The sequence below is a fragment of the Dipodomys merriami genome, unplaced genomic scaffold, assembly GCF_024711535.1.
Source record: "Dipodomys merriami isolate MVZ:Mamm:240054 unplaced genomic scaffold, mDipMer1.0.p SCAF_9, whole genome shotgun sequence".
Lineage (NCBI taxonomy): Eukaryota > Metazoa > Chordata > Mammalia > Rodentia > Heteromyidae > Dipodomys > Dipodomys merriami.
Window position 1 is genome coordinate 16,971,904 of NW_027206512.1, and position 25,474 is coordinate 16,997,377.

The following is a 25,474-nucleotide window of genomic DNA, read 5'->3' on the forward strand; positions in this document are numbered from 1 at the left end:
AGGCACCAGGACGTAACCACTTGCTCAGCTTAAAAACCTAGAAGTCACATTACTTTACTACTTCTTTAATATTCCATATTAAGCTATAAATGAGCCCTCTGAGTTCTATTTTCAAAACATAGGCATGACTAGTTGGCATCTCTCCATCTCCATTGCTACTACTCTTTTGCTTTAATTACTCCTATATTACCACAAGAACACTATGATTTGTCTTCTTGCCTCTGCTCTGCCTCTGCTTACTCACGTCTTGATCAACATCATATACCAGTGGTAAAGTAAGTCTTTCTACAGTATCTACCACATCAGGTCACTTCAATCTTCAGATTGTCAATTGACTTTCCATTACAATAATTAAGAATATATGACAATATGACCTGGATGTATAGCTTGACAGTAGAGTGCCTGCCTGTCAAATTCAAAGCCTAGAGTTCAAACCCCAGTACTGTAAGCTGTCTGATGACTTTCTCTCTGATCTCATCTGTCTCTTGGATATAATATGATTTTTCCATCTCTTGAATATAACATAATTGGTGTTCATTTGCTATTCCTTCTTGACATGTTTCTCACTCAACTCTTCATCTACTCTCTTCATTTCATGCAAGCCAACAGTTATTACCTACTCAAATGCTTCTCTTAGTTATAATGGCTAAAGAAGCCAACCAATCTCTAGTCAATTTCTGTCAAATCAGTTTTCTAGGTTTTGTTCTCTTAGTATCTATCCAAAGCAGAAACTGATTGTTATATTTGTTACCTTTTTATTTTGTCTTACTTATTTTCTCTCATCCACTATCTAAAATTAACTCCCTATCAATAATGACCACTGGGGATTATATAAGCCTTTTAAATTTCCAATCAAGCTCAGAATGAATTATTTCAAGATTAAGAAGGTATAATCCTAACACAAACACAATCCAAACACAAACACACACATACTATACAAGTCAAGGAAGGAATTGTGTGAGATTTGTGTTCTATGTTAACAATGTCTGTTCAGATATCCATAAGACTGATATTCTACAATCTCAGATGTGGATAGTAACCATTAACAGTTAACAAATTTAGGGCTGGGAAGGTGGCTCAGTGGTAGAGCATTTGCCTTGCATGCCTGAGGCCCTGGGGTCAATTCCTCAGCACCACATAAGCAAAAAAAGAAAAAAGCCGAAGTGGCGCTGTGGCTCACTGTGGTAGAGCGCTAGCCTTGAGCTGAAGAGCTGAGGGACAGCGCCCAGGCCCAGAGTTCAGGCCCCACAACCGGACCCAAAAAAAAAAAGAGTTAACAAATTTGTTTCCTTGTGTCAAATTTCCAACATTTAAGCTGGGCATCCATAGCCTGTTATCCTAGCTACTCAGGAGGGTAAGATCTGAGGATCACAGTTCAAAACCAGCTCGAGCAGGAAGTCCTTGAGACTCTTATCTCCAATAAATCACCAGAAAACCAGAAGTGGCACTGTGGCTCAAGTAGTAAAGCATTAAATTTGAGCTAAAGAGCTGAGGGACAGTGCCCAGGCCCAGATTTCAAGCCCCACAAAAAAAGTTCCCATGTTTAGCTCACTGGTAATATTGACTACACATTCCCTGCATTAAATACAAAAGAAAAAAAAGTATATCAATTAGAAGGCCATTGCGCCAAGGTAAATGATGATTGAAATGGTGTAATAAGTAATTAGATAAACTTACATTTAAGAGAACATGGGTGAGTGAAGGTAAAGAGCCTATAATAACTATTATGTTTATTATCTGAATAAATGTTCAGATAATACTTTGTCAAAGGAGATCCTGCTGGAAAAGCAAAATTAAAGAAGGGGTTTTTGTTTGTTTTTCCACTCTTGAGGCTTGAACTCAGAACCTGGGCACTGTCTCTGAGGATTTTTGCTCAAGGCTAGTGTTCTACCACTTGAGCCACAATGCTACTTGATCCACTTTAGGCTTCTGTGATTTAGTACTTAATTGGAGCTGAGAGTCTCATGGACTTTCCTGCCTGAGCTGGCTTCACACCATGATCCTCAGAGCTCAGTCTCGTGAATAACTACAATTACAGGTGTGAACCACGAGCATCATAAAGAAGGTATTTCTGAGAAGTAAACTGGTATCGTTAAAGATGCCAGCTTAAGGTCTCTGATACTGTTTGTTCATATGAATTCTAATTGTGGATAATTTTCTGAACCTAGAGAATTTCACTTCCATCCTTAATATGAGTAAAACTTGTTCTCATCAGAGGTTATTGTTGTTTTTAATCTGTGGCTTGACCATTGAGGATCATTTGCAGTTTTTGAAACTCTTTAACTAGGAAACACAATTTTAACTATGACAATACAATTTTCTGCCTCTCCTCCAACTTTCTAAGCTGTTCTTTCTATTAAGAATTGGGCACGTTCCTAACTCCTTTTTGTAATTTGCAAGGCCCAGCGGAGTCTAGTTTCTGTCAATATTTCTATCCTCACATCAAAAAAAAATCCCCCCCCCCAAAAAAAAATCCCTCACAGCCTGCCTCTTCTAACATTAGCCCTTATTTCAAGCATGGATTTACAATATTAAATCATCTAACCATAATATGATTGTTGTCTTTTTCTTAACTATATTTAAGGTTATTTTTTCCATGTCCAATTGTCAATCAACCTAATAGGAAAATTCCAATATTTTTATTGAGAAAACATTCATAAATAAGACTTCCTTATACACATATTTCTTCTGTAGTTCTAAATTTTTCACCACATCACTTTTGATTGTTTTTCTGTAAGTCACTATAATTCAGCATGAGTGTCTTCATATTAAATTTAACTTAGAATATTTAAACCTTATTGTAATTTTGTCACTAGCATCTGTAATACATGCCTATATGTAGTATATATAATATGCTTAATATGTAATAATTATTTATTATTTGTGGGTAATCTTTACATTTTTTATTTATCCCACGTTCTACTAAAGCAAAAGCAAATTTCTCTTGGATAACTCAGACTGTATCTTTGTATTATATGTTTTCTATCACATTTTCCAAGGTAAGACTATAAAGAAGCTCTAGAACTGTCTTCTAGTCATCTCATAAAATCAGACAGGAGGGGCCAAGCATTGGAGGTCCATGGGTGATAACAAGTTGGTTGTGAGTGAAACATGAGATTAGACTGAAAAGAACAGGACATAAGAAGCAGGACTATCACAAAAATGGAGATGACAATCTGTTTGCAATCAGTTTCTTCTATAAGACATGTTTAGAATATTACTTTTACAACTTTTTTGGGGAGAACTTCTACAGATGTGATGGAAATGAAATGACACAGTACATATATTCCTACAATATCCAAGTATCAAACAGCCATATTTTATCCCTCGTAAGCTGTTTTAGAAGGATGATAGTAAAAGACATTATTGGTGTTAACTGTGCAATCACTGTACATACATTAAGATTTGGGGTGAAATGTACTCACGCTCACTTTCCCAGTGCGATTGTCTTCCTCCCTTACTGCCAGGGCCTTCAGAAAATTGTCCCGCAGATCTTTACCAGCACTTGTCAAGGTCCTGCACAAAGAAAATCTTCAGTTACACTAAAGTGTTTTACTGTCAAATGGGGTCAACAATCACGAATCTTTATTCCAACAGACAGTTTTTTTATGACATAGAAATTATATACACAATCATTTTTGTGTACTAGATTTTTCAATTTTAGCTGTATAGTCTTTATCTGTAAATGATAAAAATTAGCCTAAAAATAATATAAATATCCATGTCAATACTCATCCCAGATACAATTAATTTCATTTACATTCTCATTTTATTCTCCTTATTACACCACGAATAGTCAAAATATTTGTGCCACAAACATGTTTAATTGTCTGTGATTTAAGTATAATTAATTCAAGTAAGAAACTGAAAATTATGAGGTAGCTAAGCTAGTATTGGTAGTGGATAGACATCAGATTATAAGAAGAAATGTAGGCAAGAATGTAGAGTGTGATGTCTTTAGTAGATAAAAGGAAGCATTATGAGTTAAATTGCTATGTGCACAACTCCAGAAGACCAGGAAACATGAACACATAGGCACACACACACACACACACACACACACACACACACACACACACACACACACACACATATCACAAGTTGTTTCTGTCCTTGAAAGATTGGGGAAGCCATTGATGTCCCTATCAGGAAGAAGTGTATTTCAATGTCTCTACAGAAAAAATGTCCACCAGAAATACAGAGATAATCAGAAATGAAACCACATGTATCATTTTGTTGTTCTAGTTTCGATGTTTGAGAAGTAAATTTTGATAGCATATGTTAGCCTAGTGTTTAAAAACATCATTACAACATTAAGTCACTGAGATATTTAAAAAGAGGGGGGGAAATCAAGGTAAAAATGACTTTTCACAGAAATTATATTTAAAGAAAATTCAAAAGAAACATCTAAAGTAACAAAGAGTGAGTTTAAGAGGGATTTGTAAATGAATGATCATGTCCTCTATATGGTAATTTTCTATATTTTTATTATATATCCACTATGTCCCAGGAATTGTCTCAGGAGAAAAATAATTATAATTCCCCACCATTCCAGTTGCTTGTAGTCTCAGAGAAAAGGTAAGTGTATAGCCATATACATATACTAGATCATAACTGTGTTAACAGAGATATATATGGTCATAGTGAAAGCCTTACCAAGAAAAGCATTGAGAAATATGGTCACATACATAGGAAAAGGAGTTTTAATGTCAGGAACCTGACAGGCTACCTTATGGGTGTAGAGTAACAGCTGGATGGTGTTATAAGCACAGTTTTATAGGGCTGGGTTCATGTGGAAGGGGTTAACATTTACAGTTGTATCTGTATAAACAAGGTAGAGAGAAATTGCATTTTGAGAAGGGGCTGCCATTTGAGATTGCAGCTACCTGCATCACCTGTTTTCAGGTAAAAGCCTGTGTCACCTGTTTACGGGGGAAGGCCTGAGTCACCTGATTTTAAGGAAAGGCAGTTTTGTTTTTGCTCAAGGTCTAACTAAGGTGGGAGACTAGGTAAGAAGATGGAGGAGAAAAGGCTAACACATAGTATCAGAGTTCCTAAGAAAAGATTCTACCTATTCAAAATAATTCACTTAACATTACAAAGAAAAACAATCATTCTTAAACTGAATGTTAAAAAATAAGACACTTTTAGCCATTCATGGAGTAGGGGTGGAAGATTGGAAAGGTGTCTATAACTGCAAAGGAATAAAAGAGAAATAATTTCAAGACAAGTCTTGGTAATGGCAAAATAGAAAGTAAATTTGGGAAGCAAGGGAGAAACCACATACTATTAGCAAAAGTTGCCACTTGCATAGACATCCCATGGCAGATATTTAGTAAGGCCACACAGCTAGCAGGAAGAAAACCTGGGCTCACACCCAGGGCACTCAGTCCTAAAACACGGGGTGATGTTTTCCTTCTAGGAAGACTGCTTACGGAGCTTAGACCTTGTCTTCCTGGAGCTGTTAAACCCCAAAGACTTCACATGAGGAAACAAAATGGCTAAATTCATATTTGACACCTTTGAAGAACAGCCAGAAGAGAACAATATTGAGTGAATTAATTAGAGGATTGTTTCAAGTTTAAAACTTTAGCTGAGTTAAACAGTGCTGGAGGGTAGAAAGAAAATGGGCCTGATTGGTGACTGCTTTGGGCAAAGATTTAAGCATTGATTACTGCAGGTTTCATTAGAAATAGGTTTCATGATCTAGAAATACAACTCTTTAAATTGACCATGCTTCCTTTTGTTTTGCTAGTTTTGGGTTAGGGGGTTTGCAGGAGCAGTGATAATAATCCAAACAACCAAATGCAAGGGAAATACAACCACTAATTCACATAGACAAGGAAAATCAGGTATTTGGGAATGTTTCATTCGTTTTTCTGTTCCTATATCCTATACACTGCTGTAATACTAAATCTCTAAAGTGTAAAACTCATTTTGTCAATTGCTTACTCAGAAAACATGCTCTACTCCACCACTGCTCACAGGATAAATTGCTAATCCCATTGTCAATTTCCTGTTTGTGGTCTGTTCAGAATCAGTATGTTAGAAATTCTCTATAAGGTTTCAACAAATAGTTTTACAAGGACTTCAGTCAGAACTAGGTTGGTTTTGCTGAAGAAACAAATGACCCAGACCTCAAGGGTTCACACTTATAAAAATTATTTCCCAAATATACTATGATATTTTTCTATTTTTGTCTTTGAAATTATGACAATCAATGTTCTTCCAGTAAGTCCCCTTTTAGTTCATTAGAATTTGTTCACATTGCTCATAAACAAAACCTGTTATTGATCAAAGAGCTTTCCAGTTGAGACAGTCTCAAGTTCCCACAGGTTTGCAGGTGTTAAGCCTACTCTATTCCTACCACCTCCCAAAATATTTTTATTGTAAAATTTTAGAACTTTATAACTTTATAGCTAAGTAAGATCCAATTTGCTTCAAAAAATACCAGCAGCACAGAAGGCAACGATCATTAATAATTTTACATGCATTCGTCAAGGTTAATTTCTAGATATTTTATATCTGTCTATCTATCTATCTATCTACACACATACATATAGATATGAACTCTCATTCTCTCATATACATATACCTGTAAACATATATAGAGTGAGGATAAATAGGTGATAAATAGGTAAGTATAAGATGTAATAAATAGGTAATTATAATATAGATGTATACATGAGAATAAAGGCTTAGAGCTCGGGGAAAATTACATAAGTAATCACTCTTACACCATGCTATAGCTGACAAGTTGGAATTTCTCTGCAAGTGGGAATATTGGAAATGACAGAAAGGCAATATAAAGTGTGTGTGGTAAGGAATTATTAAATCTTTAACATGTATTACCTTTATTTAACTAGATTTATTTAATAGTGACCTGGAAAAACATGCTTAAATAAATATTAGAAAAGAAATTACTTCCTCAAGAATTAAAGGAAATCTGTTACAAAATCTGTGTTTTGTAAAAGCAAATACTCTATACTTTAGTTGTTTAACTCCACTTTCAAAATGGACTAAAGGTAATATGGGTTAGCTACTCTTTACTAACTGTGTTTAATCATTAGCTAAAGGAATCATATAATCCTATACAAATGACTATAAACATATTTCTAACCCTGACAATTAGGCTACTTTTCTAATTTAAGTCTGGCATTTATGCATTGTATCACACATGTTCAAAATAATAGATTAATATTTGAAAAGGAAGAATAAATGAATGACAGTTAAAGATGGAAACTTAAAGCAAAATACTTATTTCCAAGAGTTATTTGCTTAAGAGTTCACTTAGATATATATTTCTTCAGTAAATATTTGTGACATTAGTTGTCTCAAAAATTTTAATATATAATTGGGAATGTTCTAATGAGAAAGAGTGTTTGTAGGAAAAGGAGGAAGGCCTGAAATCTTCATCTTGAGACTTTCATGGAAAGCTAATCAAGCACAGCCATGTTCTAATTTAGACAAAAGTTCCTGTTAACTTCTTTGTTGAGTAATACTTTTGATTTTCTTAAACACATTGAATTCTGGCATGGCCTACAATTCATATTTCTAGAATTTATAGCCAATTTTCTAACAGATGTTTAAACATATAACTCAGCCTCTGTTATTTTAGGGTCCTGTGCTTTTACCCACTGACTCTCTACCACCTGAAACACACCTCCAACCCTGTTTTCTGTCTTTTCTCATATTCACCCTTGTTCTTGATTCCATTTCCATCACAGTAATCACTCCCTTTTATTACATAAGTACTAGTAAACAATATAGTTTAATTTTGTCTGGTTGTAAAATTTTTAAAGATGGAATCACAAATTATAGGTTTATAAAATGCTATTTATTTCATGAATATTTTTGTGCTCCATGTGAATTAATGTATGTAGCTGTACCTTATTTATACTGACTTCTGCTATATGATTATGTGATACTTTATTTAGCATTTTAATTATAAACCACAGAATTTCTTCTCATTTGAATCTATTATAAAAATGCTGCTAGAATTCCTGTACATCTATCTTGAATATTGAATTCTCTAAAATCTATGGCTAGTAATACAGAATGATCCATAATTTCAAATTCACAAAATAGTAAAAAAAAAAAAAAGTATCCAAAATTGTTAAACCAAATTATACACTATTACTGGAGCAGGAAAGTTCCTTTTGCTCTACATAGTGTAGAATGTTTACAATTAAACTCATATATATGTACTAGTATCTCACAGAATTTGCATTTTCTTCTTTTTTTGTATATATTTGTATTGTAAAAATATTGTACAGAGGGGTTACAGTTACATGAATAAGGTAATGAATACATTTCCTATAGAGCATTGTTACCTCCTCCTTTGTTTTTCCCCCACCATCCCTTCCCTCCCCACCTCCCCAACTCCATATTTTAGTATCTAAGTAATTGTACAAAGAGGTTACCATTCAACATATCAATTTATGAACAACGCATCTCATTCAATATCATCCCTTTCATCATCCTCCCTGATCACACAAAAACTCTCCCCTCAATTTTCCTAGTTTTCTAAGATATGCTTTGGCATATCTTCATTGTCCTCCTCTTCTTTTTTATTTTCATTTTCTTTATTACTTCTAAGTAAAATTTTGTCATCAAAATAAATACTAAAAACATCTTTGAATGTCATGGCTATTTGAACAACGACTTCAACTTTTATGGTTTTATTTTTGTTCCTATAGATATTTTTCCTTTATTTCCTTGGAAGTGAGTAGAAAATGGATACAATTTGTAAATTCAATTTTTAGTTTGGGTGTAAATTTTCTGACATTATTTTCAGAAACATATAATGATATATGACATATATGTATGTGTATATATATGTATATATATATACATATAGGTATATATGTATATGTGTGTATATGTGTATATACACATATAGGTATATGTGTATATATATGTGTGTGTGTATATATATATATACACAAATCCCATATATATATATATATATATATATATATATATATATATATATATATATATGGGATTTGAACTCATGATCTGGGTAATGTCTCTGAGCTTCTTTTGCTTAAGGCTAGTGCTCCACAACTTCAGTCACAACTCCATTTCCACCTTTTTTGGCAGTGTATTGGGGATGAATCTCACAAACATTCCTATCTGGGCTGGCTTTGAACCACAATCTGCATATCTCAGCTTCTTGAGTAGCTAGAATTATAGGCATGAGCCATTGATGCTCAGATGTTTCTTATATTTTCTAACTCACTAAATTATAATCATAAATGATTCACTTCCAAGTTTAAAATTCTATATACAATTAAATGTAACTTGACAAATGCAATAGTATTTAAACTTAAAATTGTTGATTAATTGGAAGAAGGTAAATGCATCTTATTGATCTATTGTGTTTGTATAGTACTAATTGATAACAATATATCTTGCTGGGCACCAGTGGCTCATACTATAAGGAGACTGAGATCTAAGGATCATGGGATGAAGGTAGACCAGGCTGGAAAATCTGTGAGAAGCTTATCTCCAATTAACCACCAAAAAGCCAGAAATGGAGATGTGGCTCAAGTGGTAGAGTGCTAGCCTTGAGCATAAAATCTTAGGGATAGAACCCTGGCCTGATTCTGAGCCCCATTACTGGCAAAAAAAAAAAAAGAATAGAGAAAAGAAAGGAAGAACAAAGGAAGGAAAGAAAGAAAGAGAAGAAATCATATTTGCATTTTAAACTTTTTTTAGGAATAGTCTTTTATTGTTGTGAATTTTAAAACATGTTATACCAGTGTCTTTCCCTCAAAAAAATTTAAGTTGTATGTTGAATTAGCAGGCAATGAATGTAGATAGATAGATACATACATACATAGATACATAGATACATAGATAGATAGATAGATAGATAGATAGATAGATAGATAGATAGATAGATAGATAGATAGATAGATAGATAGATAGATAGATAGAACAAAAAGGCTTTTATTGTAAAGGTGACACTTTTATTGATTATATAATTAAATGAATTACTAGCTTGTTTTCCTAGATTCTGTATAATTTTCTTTATCTGTGTGTATGCAGGTAAAAAATACATATGCTAATACATATGAAGATAATGAGATATAATTTTTTAAATAGAAGTTTTAATCCAAAATTATCTGCAACAAAGAAAGCACCTAGTTAACTTTTTAAGACTGTTCTTTTGAATATTAATTCAACAGGACAATCCATCTCTAATATCAAAGGGATTGTCTTTGCAAGATCTGAAGGTGTGGTAGGATGGGAAAATAGTGGAACTAAATCCTACATGTGGTTTCAAGCTTCTGGTTGTGTCTTGCAAACTATTCTTGTGGTTTTTATTTTCTTTTAATTTGATGGAAACAATGTTCTTTAGGAGCTGAGTCGATATGGGTTATGCTTACAGGGATTTATGGTTTAGGAACATTTATAGTATGTATGTAATGTAATTTCTATAGAATTTCCAAGAGCTATCAATTACATTCTAATAACTTTCCTAAAGGAGGCAACTTTAAAAAAAAAAAAAAGAAGAAAGTATCAAAAGTGCACTGAGGAAAAAAAAATGGCACATCTTCCCATATCCTTTTCTATGTGAAAGAGTCTTTAAAAAATCAAATGTTACTCTGGGAAATATTTCCACTGTCAGAAACACACAAAAGAAAGACAAGAAGTGCTCCCATGTACCCTAGACAGCTGCTGCTTTTCATTTTCCATGTTAAGGAAAACCCGAGTGGGAATCCCAAAATAACTGGTGTCTTAAATCAGTCAAACATTACTACCTTTACATGATAACTTTGTTTTCCTTTGAGGGAACAAAGTGAGTTGACTTCTGTGTGAGAAATTGTCTCTGCATAGATTATTTTTCTGGCCAATTTTCTGTAGTTATTTCTTAAATACGGTATTGTTCTTTGTGTTTGATTTTATTCTAGAAAAACATTAAAATATAACTACTTTTATTCTCTTCTAAGATGTAGCTACATATTTAATCCTGATTTAGAATGTACTTTCTGGCTTTCTCATCCTATTTATGCAGTGAAAGCCAATAAAAGCAAATAAATCAAAGAAAGTGACCTCTTGTTTGTTACCTAATACAATGGGATTCCAGGGGGCAATTCTTCACCAAAGAAAAGTAGTCATTGTGGGAGCTCATACTGCATTTCTTAATAACTACACAAGGTGGGAGATGCACCATTTAGCTCAGGAAGAGTGATCCCTGAATGCTTGGATAGGAGTATATTGTGGAGCTAGTCATAGTGACACATATCTGAAATCTTGGAAAGTGGAAAGATAAGACATTTGAGAATAATACATTTGAGACCAGTATAGTGACATAGTAGTGAATTTTGGGTGAGGCTTTACTACACAGGAAGACCATGTTACAAAAAAATGAACAAAAACCTATATGGGGGGACTTGGAATGTGGCTTAACAGTAGAGTGTTTGCCTAACATGCATGAAATGTGGGTTCAATTCCTCAGTACCACATAAACAGAAAAGCTGGAAATAGCTCTGTGGCTGAAGTGGTAGAGTGCTAGCCTTGAGCAAAAGAAGTTCAGGGACAGTGTCCAGGCCCTCAGTTCAAGCTCCAGTACTGGAGGGAGGGAGGGAGGGAGGGAGGGAGGGAGAGAGAGAGAGAGAGAGAGAGAGAGAGAGAGAGAGAGAGAGAGAGAGAGAGAGAGAGAGAGAGAGAGAGAGAGAGAGAGAGAGGGAGGGAGAGAGACAGAGACAGAGACAGAGACAGAGAGACAGAGAGACAGACAGAGAGACAGAGACAGAGAGACAGAGAGACAGAGAGAGACAGAGAGAGAGACAGAGAGAGACAGAGATGGGGGAAGGGACTAGATGAAAGAAGAGAGCTTTTACTGTGGGACTTTGGAGAGAACAATAAAACTTATTGCATAAAGTTCTCTGAATACACCTGTATATTACCTCTTTAATTGCAATGTAAATTGCAATGTAAATCTGACTCCCAAATAGTAGAGAGAGAGAGGAAGAGAGAGAGAGAAAGACAGAGAGAAAATGGAATAGTATTAGCTGAAGGCAGAATAGAGAATAAAGAGAAAAGTTGGAAGCATCCTAGACTACTATGGCAGATAGAGAAATCATATGGGTGTCCTTTTAGCCAAGTCCACCAGTAAAGAGAACTGGGTTCAGGAATCATCTGCTTAAATATCCTCACTATACTGGTCACTGAAGGGGAACCAGCCTGTGGAAGATGTGCCCTGGGTAGAGGAACTAATAGGACCCTGTACCAATTATACTCCCTATAGCCACAATGTCTTTTCATTCATGTCACAATTCACAAATGCAAAAAGAAGTCAGTGCTTTAATATTACCATTAAGATCCTGAAAACAACTTAAGATTTTATGTAGTACTTATAGTAACCTTATAGTATATCCTAGTAGGAATGTGTGCTCAAATGTCTGAAAAAAAATTAAAGTCTCTAGAGCTGGAAATTTTCTTTTTAAAAAATACCTACAGTAGTTGAGCATTTCTTCATGTGTCTACTGGCCATTCTTATTTCAAGTTCTCTAACCATAAAATAAATGAAAATCAAGATAAGATTGAGATTCCATTTCACCCCAGTTAGAATGGCTAGAATCAAGAATCTAATAACAACAGCTGCTGTAGGGTTCCCTAAAAGGAACCACATTGTTGGTGGGAGTGTAAACTTATTCAACCATTCTGACAAGCAGGATGGAGGTTCCCTAAAAGACTCCACATAGAGCTTCCCTATGATCCAGCAATCCCACTTTGGGGCATTTACCCAAATGATCACAAACAAGGCTATACTAAAGCTACCAGCACAACTCTGTTTATTGCAGCATTATTTACCATAGCTAAGATATGGAATCAACCCAGATGCCCCTCAGTAGATGAATGGATCAAGAAAATGTGGTGAATTACATGCCTCAATCAAAAGGAATGACATCACCCCATTTGTTAGGAAATGGAAAGACATGGAACAAATTACCTTAAGTTAAATAAGCCAGGCCCAAAGAAACATAGGTCCCATGGTTTCCCTTATTTGCAATAACTAGTATAAGTCTAGGACAAGCAGAAAAGGTCAAAAGCTAGGTACACATGACCATATAAGATGATGATTAAGTGAAATGAACCCCAAGATAGGGACATAAGAGGTTTTTTTCTTTCTTGCTATTGTTTTTTAATGTACTATGTGATTTTTTTGTTTCTCTTGAATCTTCTTCCCCCATGGTATAACACCTGTTGTCACTGTATTTGATTCCAGTACCCTGCATCTTGTATATACATTTTTCTAATTTGGGGAGGGGAAGGGAAGTAACAAACTATTGAAATAAGGATACAGATTGACCCATTGTAACAATGAGATGTACAAGACCCTATTTTAAAAATGAACTATACAACTTGGGGGGGGCAGGAAGGAGGAGTTGAGGAAGTGGGGAGGGAAGGGATGGTAGGGGAAAACAAAGGAGGAGATAACAATGCTCAATAGGAAATGTACTCATTATCTTCCTCATGTAAGTGTAACCTTTCTGTACAGTATTTTTATAATAAAAACATTAAAAATATCTACAGTATAAGTCTCTTTCCTATTCACTATAAAAAAAACACCTAATAATCAACTTACCAGGAACAAAGATTTTGGATTTTGGCTCCATGCTTCTAGACAGTGACATTGTAGCACATTATGAATCAGAGTACAGAATGAAGGAGGTCTTTTGGTTTTTCACCTCATTACATCCAGGAAGCAAAGGGTGATATAGGAACAGACTAGGTTTCCAATATTCTTTTAAAGACCACAACTCCATAGCTTAATTTCTTTCTACTAAATCCACCACTTCAAAGTTTCACCACCAATTAATAGTGCCATAGCCTGGGGGTTGGGAGGAAAGGGGGAAACATTCAACACACAGGCCTTTGAGAGACATTTATAATGCAAAGTGCAACAGGTTAATACCAGCTACATACACAATTAGGTTTATTTGTTGGTTTTATTTTAATCTTTAAGACATTTCAATTTTTTGATAATCATAAAAAATATTTACTTAATTCTTAATTCAAATATGTAATTGAAAGAAAATGTAGAGAAGTCTGTTATATGGTTTAGAACTGAAAGAAAATGTAGAGAAGTCTGTTATATGGTTTAGAACTTCAGTGTTTCCCAAAATCCATATGCTATTGGCTTCATTGTCAGTCTCTGGCATTATTTGGGGATATGGAACCTCTAAGAAGTGGACCTAGTAAAAGGAAGTTAAGTTTTTGGAGACAGTCCCTTCAAATGAACATTGGAATCCTGACCTCTTCTTCTCTTTCATTGCTTCCTAGCAACTAGGAAGTGAGCAACTTTGCTACTCCACACACTCCATGATGTTCTTCATGGCCATAGGCCCATCCTTTGCCGCCCCCCCCACTCCCAAACTAGGGCAACTGAACACGGACTGAAACCTCTGAAACCTTTTTTCATTATAAGCTGTTTATCTCAAATACTTTGTCATAGAAACAGAAAGCTAACCAATACATCTAGCTTGCATGTCTCCTAGTCCTATCTATCCTATTTTATTCCCTCTTTTCTACATACATTTCAATTTTTTAAAAAGATTTATTTCCACCATTCTTGTTGTTTTTAGTATCTGTGAACTAACCAGAAGCTATATATTCAAATATCTAAGTGGTGTCCTAGTATACACATTTAGCTTAATCTTACTTTTTCACAGAGAACTTTATTCAGAGCATTGTGATCTAGTGAGATATTTCTCTCTTTTCTCAGTTGCAGATACTGCACTGTAGGATGATACTATCATTTAGTTACTTCACTACTGATGGTTGTATGGATTGTTTCCCCATATTTCCTGTGACAAATATTGTTCTGAGTTTACTTTTGTGTTGTTGTATGTTGTGATCATGTCATCCCTCCTGCCATGAAGAGCAGTTTTTCCACTCTGCAACCCTGAATCTAAGTATAATGGACAGTAGGCAACAGGGAGAGAAGTACCGTGATGTTTCCTATTAGAAAGATGTAAGAAAAGCAACTATGACAATCCCAACATTATAGAAAGACCCTGAACAATGAGCTGAGAGACAGACAGACAGACAGACAGAGACAAAGATAAAAAAGATGAAGAAGAGACAAAAAGGAAGGAGAACTATATAGATAGGAAGATTCCAGACTACTGAGAGAAGAGAAAGAGTGAAAGAAACAGAGAGACAGTGTGAGAGAGACTAGCTAGAGTAGTGAAAATAGTAAGATCCCAAATGTGTGAGTGAGAAAGTCAATATGTAAGTGCACCTCCGCTCAGTCCAATGAGACCAACTCATAGTCAGGCCATTTCTGAAGTCTTTACTCACAGAAGAGCAAAATGAAAGACATTTAAAAGATATGATGTGGGGGCTGGGAAGGTGGCTCAGTGGTAGAGTGCTTGCCTTGCATGTATGAGGCCCTGGGTTCGATTCTTCAGCACCACATAAGCAGAAAAAGTGCCAGAAGTGGCACTGTGGCTCAAGTGGTAGAGTGCTAGCCTTGAGTGAAGAGCTGAGAGACAGTGCCCAGGCCCAGAGTTCAGGCCCCACAACTGACCAAAAAAAAGATATGATGTGTATTGCAGAAATGTTTATTCAAATATTTATTTGAAAGTGTTCAATGAGCCAGGTGCTGGTGGCTCACGCCTGTAATCCTAGCTACTCAGGAGGCTGAGATCTGAGGATCTCGGTTCAAAGCCAGCCCAGGCAGAAGCAGGAGAGACCGTGAGACTCCTATCTCCAATAAACCACCAGAAAACCAGGAGTGGCGCTGTAGCTCAAATGGTGGAGTGCTCGCCTTGAGCTGAAGAGTTGAGGGACAGTGCCCAGGCCCAGAGTTCAAGCCCCAAGACTGATCAAAAAAAAAAAAAAAAAGAAAGTGTTCAATGAAATTATTTTTGTATAAAAATAAACTTTATTGCTTTTCTTTTTTCCCTTTTATAAACCTTGTTTTCTTTTTTCTTTTTTTGCTTTTCTTTTTTTTCATTTTAAGCCATTTTGTTTATTGATGGTTCAAATAAATTGTTTTCATATGTAATGAATAAAAAAAATGTAGAGTCAAATTTTATTTTGATAAATGTGACTATCATGTATATCTAGCTCTTCACATATACATTAAGAACAAAAGTGCTGGATACAGCAATAAACTTGTTGAAAATATATTTTAAATCCTTTTCAAAGCCAGCTTTCATGTTAGCAAAATATTTCCCTTTTTCCATAATCCTTTTCTTTCTGCAGCTTCCCTGGTAATATTTTGAGCTATGCAAATACTTAAGAGACATATTAGAACACTTTAAAGTTCAGATAATAAAATAAACCACTCATTTCCAATAAAGAGTATTAAGATCCATACTATTCTGGTTGAGATTTTCACCTGGTTGGCTCAAGGTTAGGGTACAGTTACATCTGTGCTATGAAAGAATTTAACGGGTCAGTGCCAGGGAAAGGATATATTTTGTTTTCATTCCCATTTGAGGGCATTCATTACATCAGTAAAAGCAGCTCTATTTACATTTTCCCAATTATACAAGCAATCATACATGGTTAGCTCAGTTACACAGCCCCGTATTCCCCACTTAGATCAGTCATCTTTAGTAGTCTTTATTAATTCAGACTTCAGCCAACACTTGTTTGTTGTGCCACCCTAATAAAGAAACCAAGCTACATTCTAACAACTAATTATTTCTATCTGAACATTTCCTGGAAAAATACAGGATAAAAAGTTTTTAGCTTAAATAAATCAATGCTTTTAGTTACTTTAAAAAATACTAGCAGGGAAATTACATAATAGTTAATACAAAAATCAAAAATTAAAATGCTAATTGGAGGAAGAAACATTATCTTTAATATTTGAAGAAGTGCACATATAAATTTCCAAGTATAAAATTAGACCTCAATCTGAGAAAAAAAAATCTAGCTATTTTTGTACCTGGTAATACTTCTTGTAGTATGGTATACAATAGCACTTATGGCACTACAACTTGGTATTATTTATTGTAGTACCAAGTGCTACCAAGTACAAAGTATTGAATTAAAGATATGCATATGTATTAGGAATAAGAATGGACAAATCACCACAATAAATGTATTTTAAATACATATATACTGTTTCTATTATATATTTTATATTTCATCTAAAGAACTTTTGGAAATGTGCTATCCCTTACAAGAATAATTGGATTAGGAAGTCATTTTTTAAAGCTAGGCTGTTAGTCATTTTGACATTGTTGGCATGTTGTCAGCTGAAAAACCTATTACAAAATTTGATTGCAACTTGCATAATCTAATGTACAGGAAATGCCTTTGTAAGAACATTAATATGAAATATTTTATTGTTTAATGGACAAGTAATTGTTAAAAGTGTACTTTCTATATGACATATGAAACTCCACAGAGTAAATGATTTTTGCAAAATATTATTGTTGCTCGTGTACTTCAGCTGAACAGTTTCCACGGTTATCAGGGTTTTGGCTTACACTAACGCTCACACCTGACCAAATATTGGCACAAATGTTTAAAAGTTCACAGAGCTACCAGCAGCATGGCCCCATGACACTTAGCCAGCATTAGCAGTATAGTTTTTAAAGTTTTTTTTAAAATCAGCTTTCTGTAACTTTGTAAAACCCAATGCTTCCAGAAAAGGGGATTAAAGGAAATGGAGAGGCTCTTCTGTATGCTTTTACATGCGTCAGGACATGTAAGGAGATAATTTCTTTCCTTTGTATTTTCATATTTTAGTACTTTGTGTGTCTGGAAATGTGTGTGTGTTGCTATACCCTTGCAGATTTAGAAAATATTTTTTTACATAATTATTCCTGAATCATATGAGAAGTTAAGCTAGGGAAAATGTAAATATTAAGATTTTTAAAATGTAGAAGGTGGAAGGAAGAGGCACCAGGGTCAAAGTCTAAAATCCTTTTCTATATGTGTAATTAATATTCACAAAGGAATAGAATTTTTTTTTCTGGTTACCGGGGTTTGAATTCAAGGCCTCACATTTGCTTGGCTATTAGCTTAGCTAGCACACTACCACTTAAGCCACACTGCTAGTAGAGATTTTTGCAAGTTAGTTGGGCCTTTCTGCACTGGGTGGCATCAAACTGCCATCCACTGTGTCACATCCTCCTGAAGAGTTAGGAATACAGGCCTGTGCCACCACAGGACCTCAGCTACAGAATCTTTTTTTAAAAAATTTTATTGTAAAGGTGATATACAAAGGGGTTACAGTTACATAAGTAAGGTAATGATTGCATTTCTTTTCCATCAGTTTACCCCCTCCCTTGTTTTCTCCCACTTTCTCTCACCCACGACTTCTCTCTCCACCCCAAGTCATAAAGATTCCAGCTAAGTGTCTAGTGAGTATCTCTGTTGTGTTGGTTCACCCTTTGTCCCATCATTTCTGTCATTTCCTTTCTCTTTCCCAAATCAGATAAATTTATATATAAATCAGAAACAGTGATAAACAGGGAATAAACAAGAGGAGAAAAAAGAAAGACAAAAGAAATAACTGTAAACAGTACACTAAAAAAAAGGAAAGAAGGAAAAACAAAACAATATCGTGGAGATCATTTTGATTAGCATCATTTTATGTGGTCATATGTACATACCTATTGTGAACCTCTGCTAGGACTATCCTAGACATATACTAATTATCACAAATGAGGGAAACCATAGAGACTGTTTCTTTGGGTCTGGCTTACTTCAATTAATATGATTTTTCCAAGTCTTTCCATTTCCTTATGAATGGGGGTGATATCATTTTCTCTGATGGAAGCATAGAATTCAATTGTGTATATATACCACAATTTCTTGATCCATTAATCTACTGAGGGGCATCTGGGTTGATTCCCATTTTTAAACCTCTTAAGCCAGAGATAATCCTACCTCATCAAACTCTTAGATATCTGATCATTAAGTTGACACAATTTCTTAAAACATATAATCTACCATTATCATATTCATGTTTAGGCATACTCAGAGCTGTATTTAAATGTAGGAAGAGAAGGGCTGGATATAGTGAATCAACTCAGTCAAATTGTGAATAATAATCTGTGCATGCCAATCAACTACTGTGAATATTGACTAAATGTCTACTAGATGTGATATTATCATGGCTATTCATAAATCTATGTCACACATGTCCAATAGAGATTAGAGCTCTCAGTGATTGCTAGATAAAACCTACAGTAATATGCAAGTTTAATCTGTATTGAATAAAATTAATAGCAATTATCACTATGCTCACAGTAATTATGAAATTATAAGGAGTTCATAAGAAACTCCTTAACTTTGGCCAACACCAGTAGTTCTCCATTTTTCCTGCAGAGTTACTTTTTTGTCATTTCACAGAACATCCGCTAACATATGTATACTAAATATACTATAGTATACATTTTTCAGGGATAAATATTTCAGTTGCTTTTAATTAATGTGGTCTTCTTACTTACTGTTTATCAAGTCCTACGAAATCTCCCTCTGCATATGTCTGGAGTCCATTCAGATTCCTTTGTTTCTTTGTCATTATCCTTATCCAAATCACTGTCATGGTTTATGTCAAATATCAGAACAGTGGAGATCAAGTGATCATACCTACCCATTTCTTACCCTCTGCTTCATCCTAACCATCTTCACTCAGAGTTCTCTCTTTATTTTGTTCATTGGACCAGGAATTTGAACTCAGAGCCTCAGGCTTGCTAAGCAAGGTACCCTCCCACTTGAGTAACGCCACAGTCCTGTTTTGCTTTAGTTATTTTTCAGGTAAGGTCTTCTCCATCCCTTCTCACATCTCTTGTTTTTACTTTTCCTCCCATTTTCCTCCCCTTAATCCCCTTCTTTTCCTCCTCCTGGTTTGGTCCTTGATCCCTGCCAATCTGCAATTGCTGCATGTCCTGTCCTGAGTGCCTTGACATCCATTTTAATTTAGGTTGAATAATGTACCAGGACACATTTAAATGAAGAGCAATCCGCTGAATAATGTGCAGACTAGAATTGAAGTTTTATTATAGAAAAGAATAATTCTAGAAAGAGAATGATTTAAGCAAACTACTTGCTGATGGAAACAATGGAATCATCTCTTCATGGATTCAGAAAGTGAGAGAGGGGGTTTAGAAAGTAAAGCTTCAGCAGCCCTCAGTCAGACAAGAGAAAAACACATTGCATTCATATAGACCTGAGCTTTTATTATATCTGAGTTTATCTAATTAGTTATGTAGGTGGATATTTGCTTATGAATACGTTCTAGATTCATTCCCTTATTTGTCCATGGCAACAACTCACCAGTAGCCAAGTACCATGGAAACAGGTAAGCAACTAGGAATTTCTATCACGTTAGGTTAAGGTTACCATGCATTCCAACAAAGTGTTTGTATTTTCCTTTATTCCCTTACAATATTTATTTTTGTGTTTTATTATGAAATTTATATTATCCTAAATCAAGTCTAGTAAGAGCAAGAATGTTACCTCTATTGCATAACTCTTCATACCCAATGAGTAACAGAGTGCCTCAATAAATGTTTGTGAAACAAATGAATTATTATACAGCATACTACATCAGTTACTGTAACAAGAGCTAAAAGTAGAATTGTGATCAGGTGTAGGTTCTGTCTTGAAGGACTATAACGGAATTGAGGAGTCTAAAATATTAAGTAGATCACTGAAAGAGGATTGGCAATGCTAAAAGTTATACTGGGTACCAAATAAGCCTATAGAAAATGATGTGCAATACCATATCAAAAAAATCTTAGGTTCTCTTAGATTAAAAACTTTGATTGAAATAATTCATCTGTTTTTTGAAGAAATACATAATACTTATATTGGTCAGAATTACCAACCCCAATGAAGTAACCAAGAGTACAAATAAACCTAAGTCTGTTTATATGAAATACACTAAAACAGATCATATTGCTTCAATGTTAAGGAGAGTTAAGGGGAAACTGCATTGCAGTAATTCTAATTTCTACTGTTATGTGAAATGTATACTTTCTGTTAATATTATGTCTAAATCACACAAGATAGCATCTCCATAATGTTTCTGGGGAAAGACAAAATAGACGATGAAATTTCTTAGCAGAAGCAAATTTCTCTTTTGTAGCAAGGTTTTAATTCGACGGAGCACAAATTAAGTCATCTGCTTCTCTGATCCTTCTATGTAGCTAGAAGCTCTGATAAGAACAATCCCCATCGAAGGAGCAGATGACAGTTTGACCAAAGTTAAACGAAGTTGGTAAATAGGTCCCTTCTTGTCACTGTAAAGGTCTATTACATGTTGAAAAATAAACTTTACAATTTAGGTGTGGGGTGGGGGGAAGGGAAGAGGGGGGAGTATAGTTGTGGAGGTGGGAGGGAAGGGATGGTAGGGTAAAACAAAGGAGGAGGCAACAGTGCTTGATAAGACATGTACTCATTACCTTGCTCATGTAATTGCAACCCCTCTGTACAGGATTTTCACCAAAAAAAAACTTATTTAAAAATTAGTATAATTTGTGTCATATAAAGGGTGCTTCATTATTTCTACACCTCACGGTGTACAATGTATACTTTAAAACATGGGAATGCAGCCTACATATGCATGGAGAAAATACATAACACATCTTCCAGATATCATGATGTATGATCACTTACTCTTCTCATTTTTCCATACACAGACTTTTAGTGTCTAAAATTGCTCTCTAGTCAATTAATCATAAGTCTCTTTGTGCCACCAAAATAGCTATAAAATGCTACACTTACAATTTTAGTTTACAAGCTAGTTATTTTGCCCTTTATTGAAGGTATTAGAAATTCATAATTTTGTGACATTTTACCTCTTACAATGTCACCACTTCATTTTATAATAAAATAGCTAATTATGTTGCAAATTATAAATAGTTCATATATATTATACACACACACACACACACACACACACACATATACACACTTTGGTAGTTTAAAATCCTTTTCAACTATTTAGATTTGGATTCTCTTTTCAGGAAATAATTTTTCCTGTTGAATTTAAGAAAAGTATCTAGGAATTCACTGCTTACCACCAATGTTCTCAGTTGCAAACAACAGAATCTACTCTGTATAAGTAAAGCACAAGACATTATAGAAACATCAGATGGAGCCAGAACTTCCACAAATGCCAGAAAGCTAAACTCAGAAATGATGAACTATGGAAAACTATCAGTAACACTGAATTAATTGCTTTGGTTAAAACACTATTCCTTTTGTACCTGTCCCAGGCACCCCAGGTTTTTCAGAGTCCATAACTATACTAAAAATTATAGAACTAGATCCAAAAGATTATTTCCTGTTGGTCCCAAGAAAAACATGTACTGTTGACCCAAAAAAGTGTCTTCTATGTGTTTCTTTCCCTCACCTTGTGAACCCCTCTAAATCCCATACTCCTGGACATGCAGCACTGCTTAGACAAGCCGTAGTCACAATTTTATGTCCTGTGACTTATGCACAGGTTATTTGAAACAGGCTGGAAACTGGGAGAATGGATTGAGGATTTCTTTTCCCCATTCCCATTATCAGATAATGTTCCTTTCTCAGAAGGCAGAAAGTACCACTAACTCTTTATCACTCTGTTTTACAAAATTCTCAAATTATTCTATATCTGTCCAACAGGAAACTCTTCAAATACTTGAGAATAGCTATTATGTTATCTCTTAAATCTTCATTTCTTTAAGACTACATATTATGAGTTCCTTTGTTAGTGGGTCACTCATTTGCAATTGTCCTCCCCTTCCCTCTCTCTTTGACTTTCTACCTCTCCTAAATCTTTGCTGAAAAGAAGTCCCACTGAGTGGTCAAAATGTTACCTATGAACTCTTTATTTAGAAAAATGGAAACTTTAATATATGATTACTTTGCTACTACCCTCTTTAGCCTTCAGTACTGCCATAAGATACATAACTTGCTGTAAGACTGAATTCAATATTTGTTTTAGGAAGATACAATAGCTAGATGTAGATGATCACGATCTGTGGCCACTGGGTGCTCTGAAAAGCCACTGTGCATGCATTGTTCCTGGGTCCAGCTTGCCTCAGCCTCCTCCGCTGCGCTGTGTGCCACCTCAGCCAAGAACTCCAGTAGCTTTTTCACCCGAGTCCCCGGATACACTCTCTCTCTCTCTCTCTCTCTCTCTCTCACACACACACACACACTCTCTCTCTCTCTCTCTCTCTCTCTCTCTCTCTCTCTCTCTCTCTCTCTCTCTCTCCTCTCTCTCTCTCTATATATATATATATAATATAAAGGTGCTTCAGCGCAGTAGGTAGTGTCAGTCTCATAATATAATATATAAAAAATATATAATACAGCATAAAACCATAATATTGTAATTTTGTAATACTGTAATAATATATATATATATATATATATAATACTGTACAGAGGGGTTACAGTTACACGAGTAGGGTAATGAGTACATTTCCTTTTGAGCATTGTTATGTCCTCCTTTGTTTTTCCCCTGCCATCCCTTCCCTCTCCACCTCCCCAAGTCTTCCCCCTCCCTGCACATTGTAAAGTTTGTTTTCAACATAGTGTCCTGTACATCTCCTCATCACAGTTGGTCAACCTGAATCTCCATTTAAGCATCCCACTCTATCCATTCTCCTCCCCAAACTACAAAAATGTATATACAAGATGCAGTGAAAACAGGGGTTATACCATGGGGGAAGAACATACAAAAGAAACAGAAGAACCACATAGTGCATTATAAGTACATTAAAAACAATAGCAAGAAAGAAAAAGCCATTTGTGTCCCTGTCTTGGGATACAGTTCACTTAACATCATCTTATATGGTGATATATGCATAGCCTTTGACCTTCTCTGTTTATCTTAGAAATTGCAAACAAGGGAAGCCATGGGACCTATGTTTCTTTGGGCCTGGCTTACTTCAGTTAATATATGAAACTGCAGAGCTTCTTCATGGCAAAGGCCATAGCTAGCAAGATCAATAGAAAGCCCACAGACTGGGAGATCTTCACTAGCCACACAACGGACAAGGGTCTCATATCTAAAATAAACTTAGAATTCAAAAACTTAACTCCCCCAACAACAAATCCTCAAAGAAATAACTGTCTGATTAATAAGTGGGATAAAGACATAGAGAGAAACTTCTCTGAAGAGGCAATAAGAATGGCCAATAAACACATGAACAAATGCTCAGCTTCTCTAGCCATAAAGGAAATGCAAATCAAGACAACACTGAGATTCCACCTCACCCCAGTTAGAATGGCTATAAACAAGAACTCTAACAACAACAGTAGCTGGAGGGGATGTGGCCAAAAGGGAACCCTACTGCATTGTTGGTGGGAGTGTAAATTTGTTCAACCACTTTGGAAACACAGTATGGAGGTTCCTCAAAAGACTCCACATAGTGCTCTCCTATGACCCAGCAATCCCACTTTGGGGCATTTACCCAAATGATCACAAACAAGGTCATACCAAAGCTACCAGCACAACCATGTTTATCTCAGCATTATTTACCATGGCTAAGATATGGAACCAACCCAGATGCCCCTCAGTAGATGAATGGATCAAGAAAATATGGTATACATATATACAATGGAATTCTATGCCTCCATCAGAAAGAATGACATCACCCCATTTATTAGGAAATGGAAAGACTTGGAAAAATTATATTAAGTGAAGTAAGCCAGGCCCTTTCTTTTTTCCCTCGCTGCACTGGATCACCAGCATGCCCCCACCATGTCAGACCTGGCTGTGGACACCAGCTCCGAGATCACCACCAAAGACTTGAAGGAGAAGAAGGAACCTGTGGAGGAGGCAGAGAATGGAAGAGACGCCCCTGAAAACAGGAATCCTAATGAGGAAAATTGGGAGCAGGAGGCTGATAATGAGGTAGATGATGAAGAAAAGTAAGAAAAAGGAGGAGGAAGATGAGGAGGAGGAGGACGAGGAAGAAAAGGAGGAGGAAGAGGGAGAGGGGGAGGAGGAAGAGGAGGGGGAGGAGGAGGATGGAGATGAAGATGAAGAGGCAGAAGCAGGCACAAGCAAACGGGCAGCTGAGGATGGTGAGGATGATGATGTCAATACCAAGAAGACTGGTATGGATAACTAGACAGCAAAAACTAAAAAGTTGACTAAAAAAAGGTCATCATCAAGCTCTCCACCACCCCACCAAAACCACAAGGAGAATTTGCAACAGGGGAAGAAAATACCAAAACTTCCAAGGCCCTGCTTTTTTCTTAAAAGTACTTTAGAAAGGAACATTTGTTGGTATTTTTTTTATTTACGTTTTATATTTTTGTACAGATTGTCAGGGGTCAGCCATTTTTAATGACCTCGGATGACCAAATCAGCCTTCAGAGCATTCTGTCCTTCTGACTACTTGTGGTGTGACCATGTTCATTATAATCTCAAAGGAGAAAAAAAAACTTGTAAAAAAAAAAAAGCAAAATAAACAACAACAAAAAAATCTTCTTCCAAGCATTCCAGTAACTTGTGTGTGTGTGTGTGTGTGTGTGT

At 35.5% G+C, this 25,474-nt stretch overlaps 2 protein-coding genes across 2 annotated transcripts in view; one reads left to right on the forward strand and one right to left on the reverse strand.

The window, feature by feature from the left end:
- Cfap299 (cilia and flagella associated protein 299) overlaps positions 1–25,474 on the reverse strand; it is a 557,667-nt gene that overhangs the window by 362,288 nt on the left and 169,905 nt on the right. The window contains exon 3 of the mRNA XM_070012282.1: positions 3,426–3,516. Coding sequence (XP_069868383.1) covers positions 3,426–3,516 — 91 coding nt within the window. The remainder of the gene's footprint in view (positions 1–3,425; positions 3,517–25,474) is intronic.
- LOC138820819 (prothymosin alpha-like) lies at positions 24,695–25,067 on the forward strand. The gene is made up of 2 exons (XM_070012700.1): positions 24,695–24,847; positions 24,882–25,067. The coding sequence occupies exons 1-2, from the start codon at positions 24,695–24,697 to the stop codon at positions 25,065–25,067; spliced, it is 339 nt and encodes a 112-aa protein (XP_069868801.1).

What these genes read in the sequence shown, in the direction of transcription:
- LOC138820819 (XM_070012700.1), top strand. Translation starts at nt 24,695, where the DNA reads ATGTCAGACCTGGCTGTGGACACCAGCTCCGAGATCACCACCAAAGAC. An exon ending in AGCAGGAGGCTGATAATGAG is followed by an intron (nt 24,848 to 24,881) that starts GTAGATGATGAA and finishes AAAAAGGAGGAG; the next exon opens with GAAGATGAGGAGGAGGAGGA.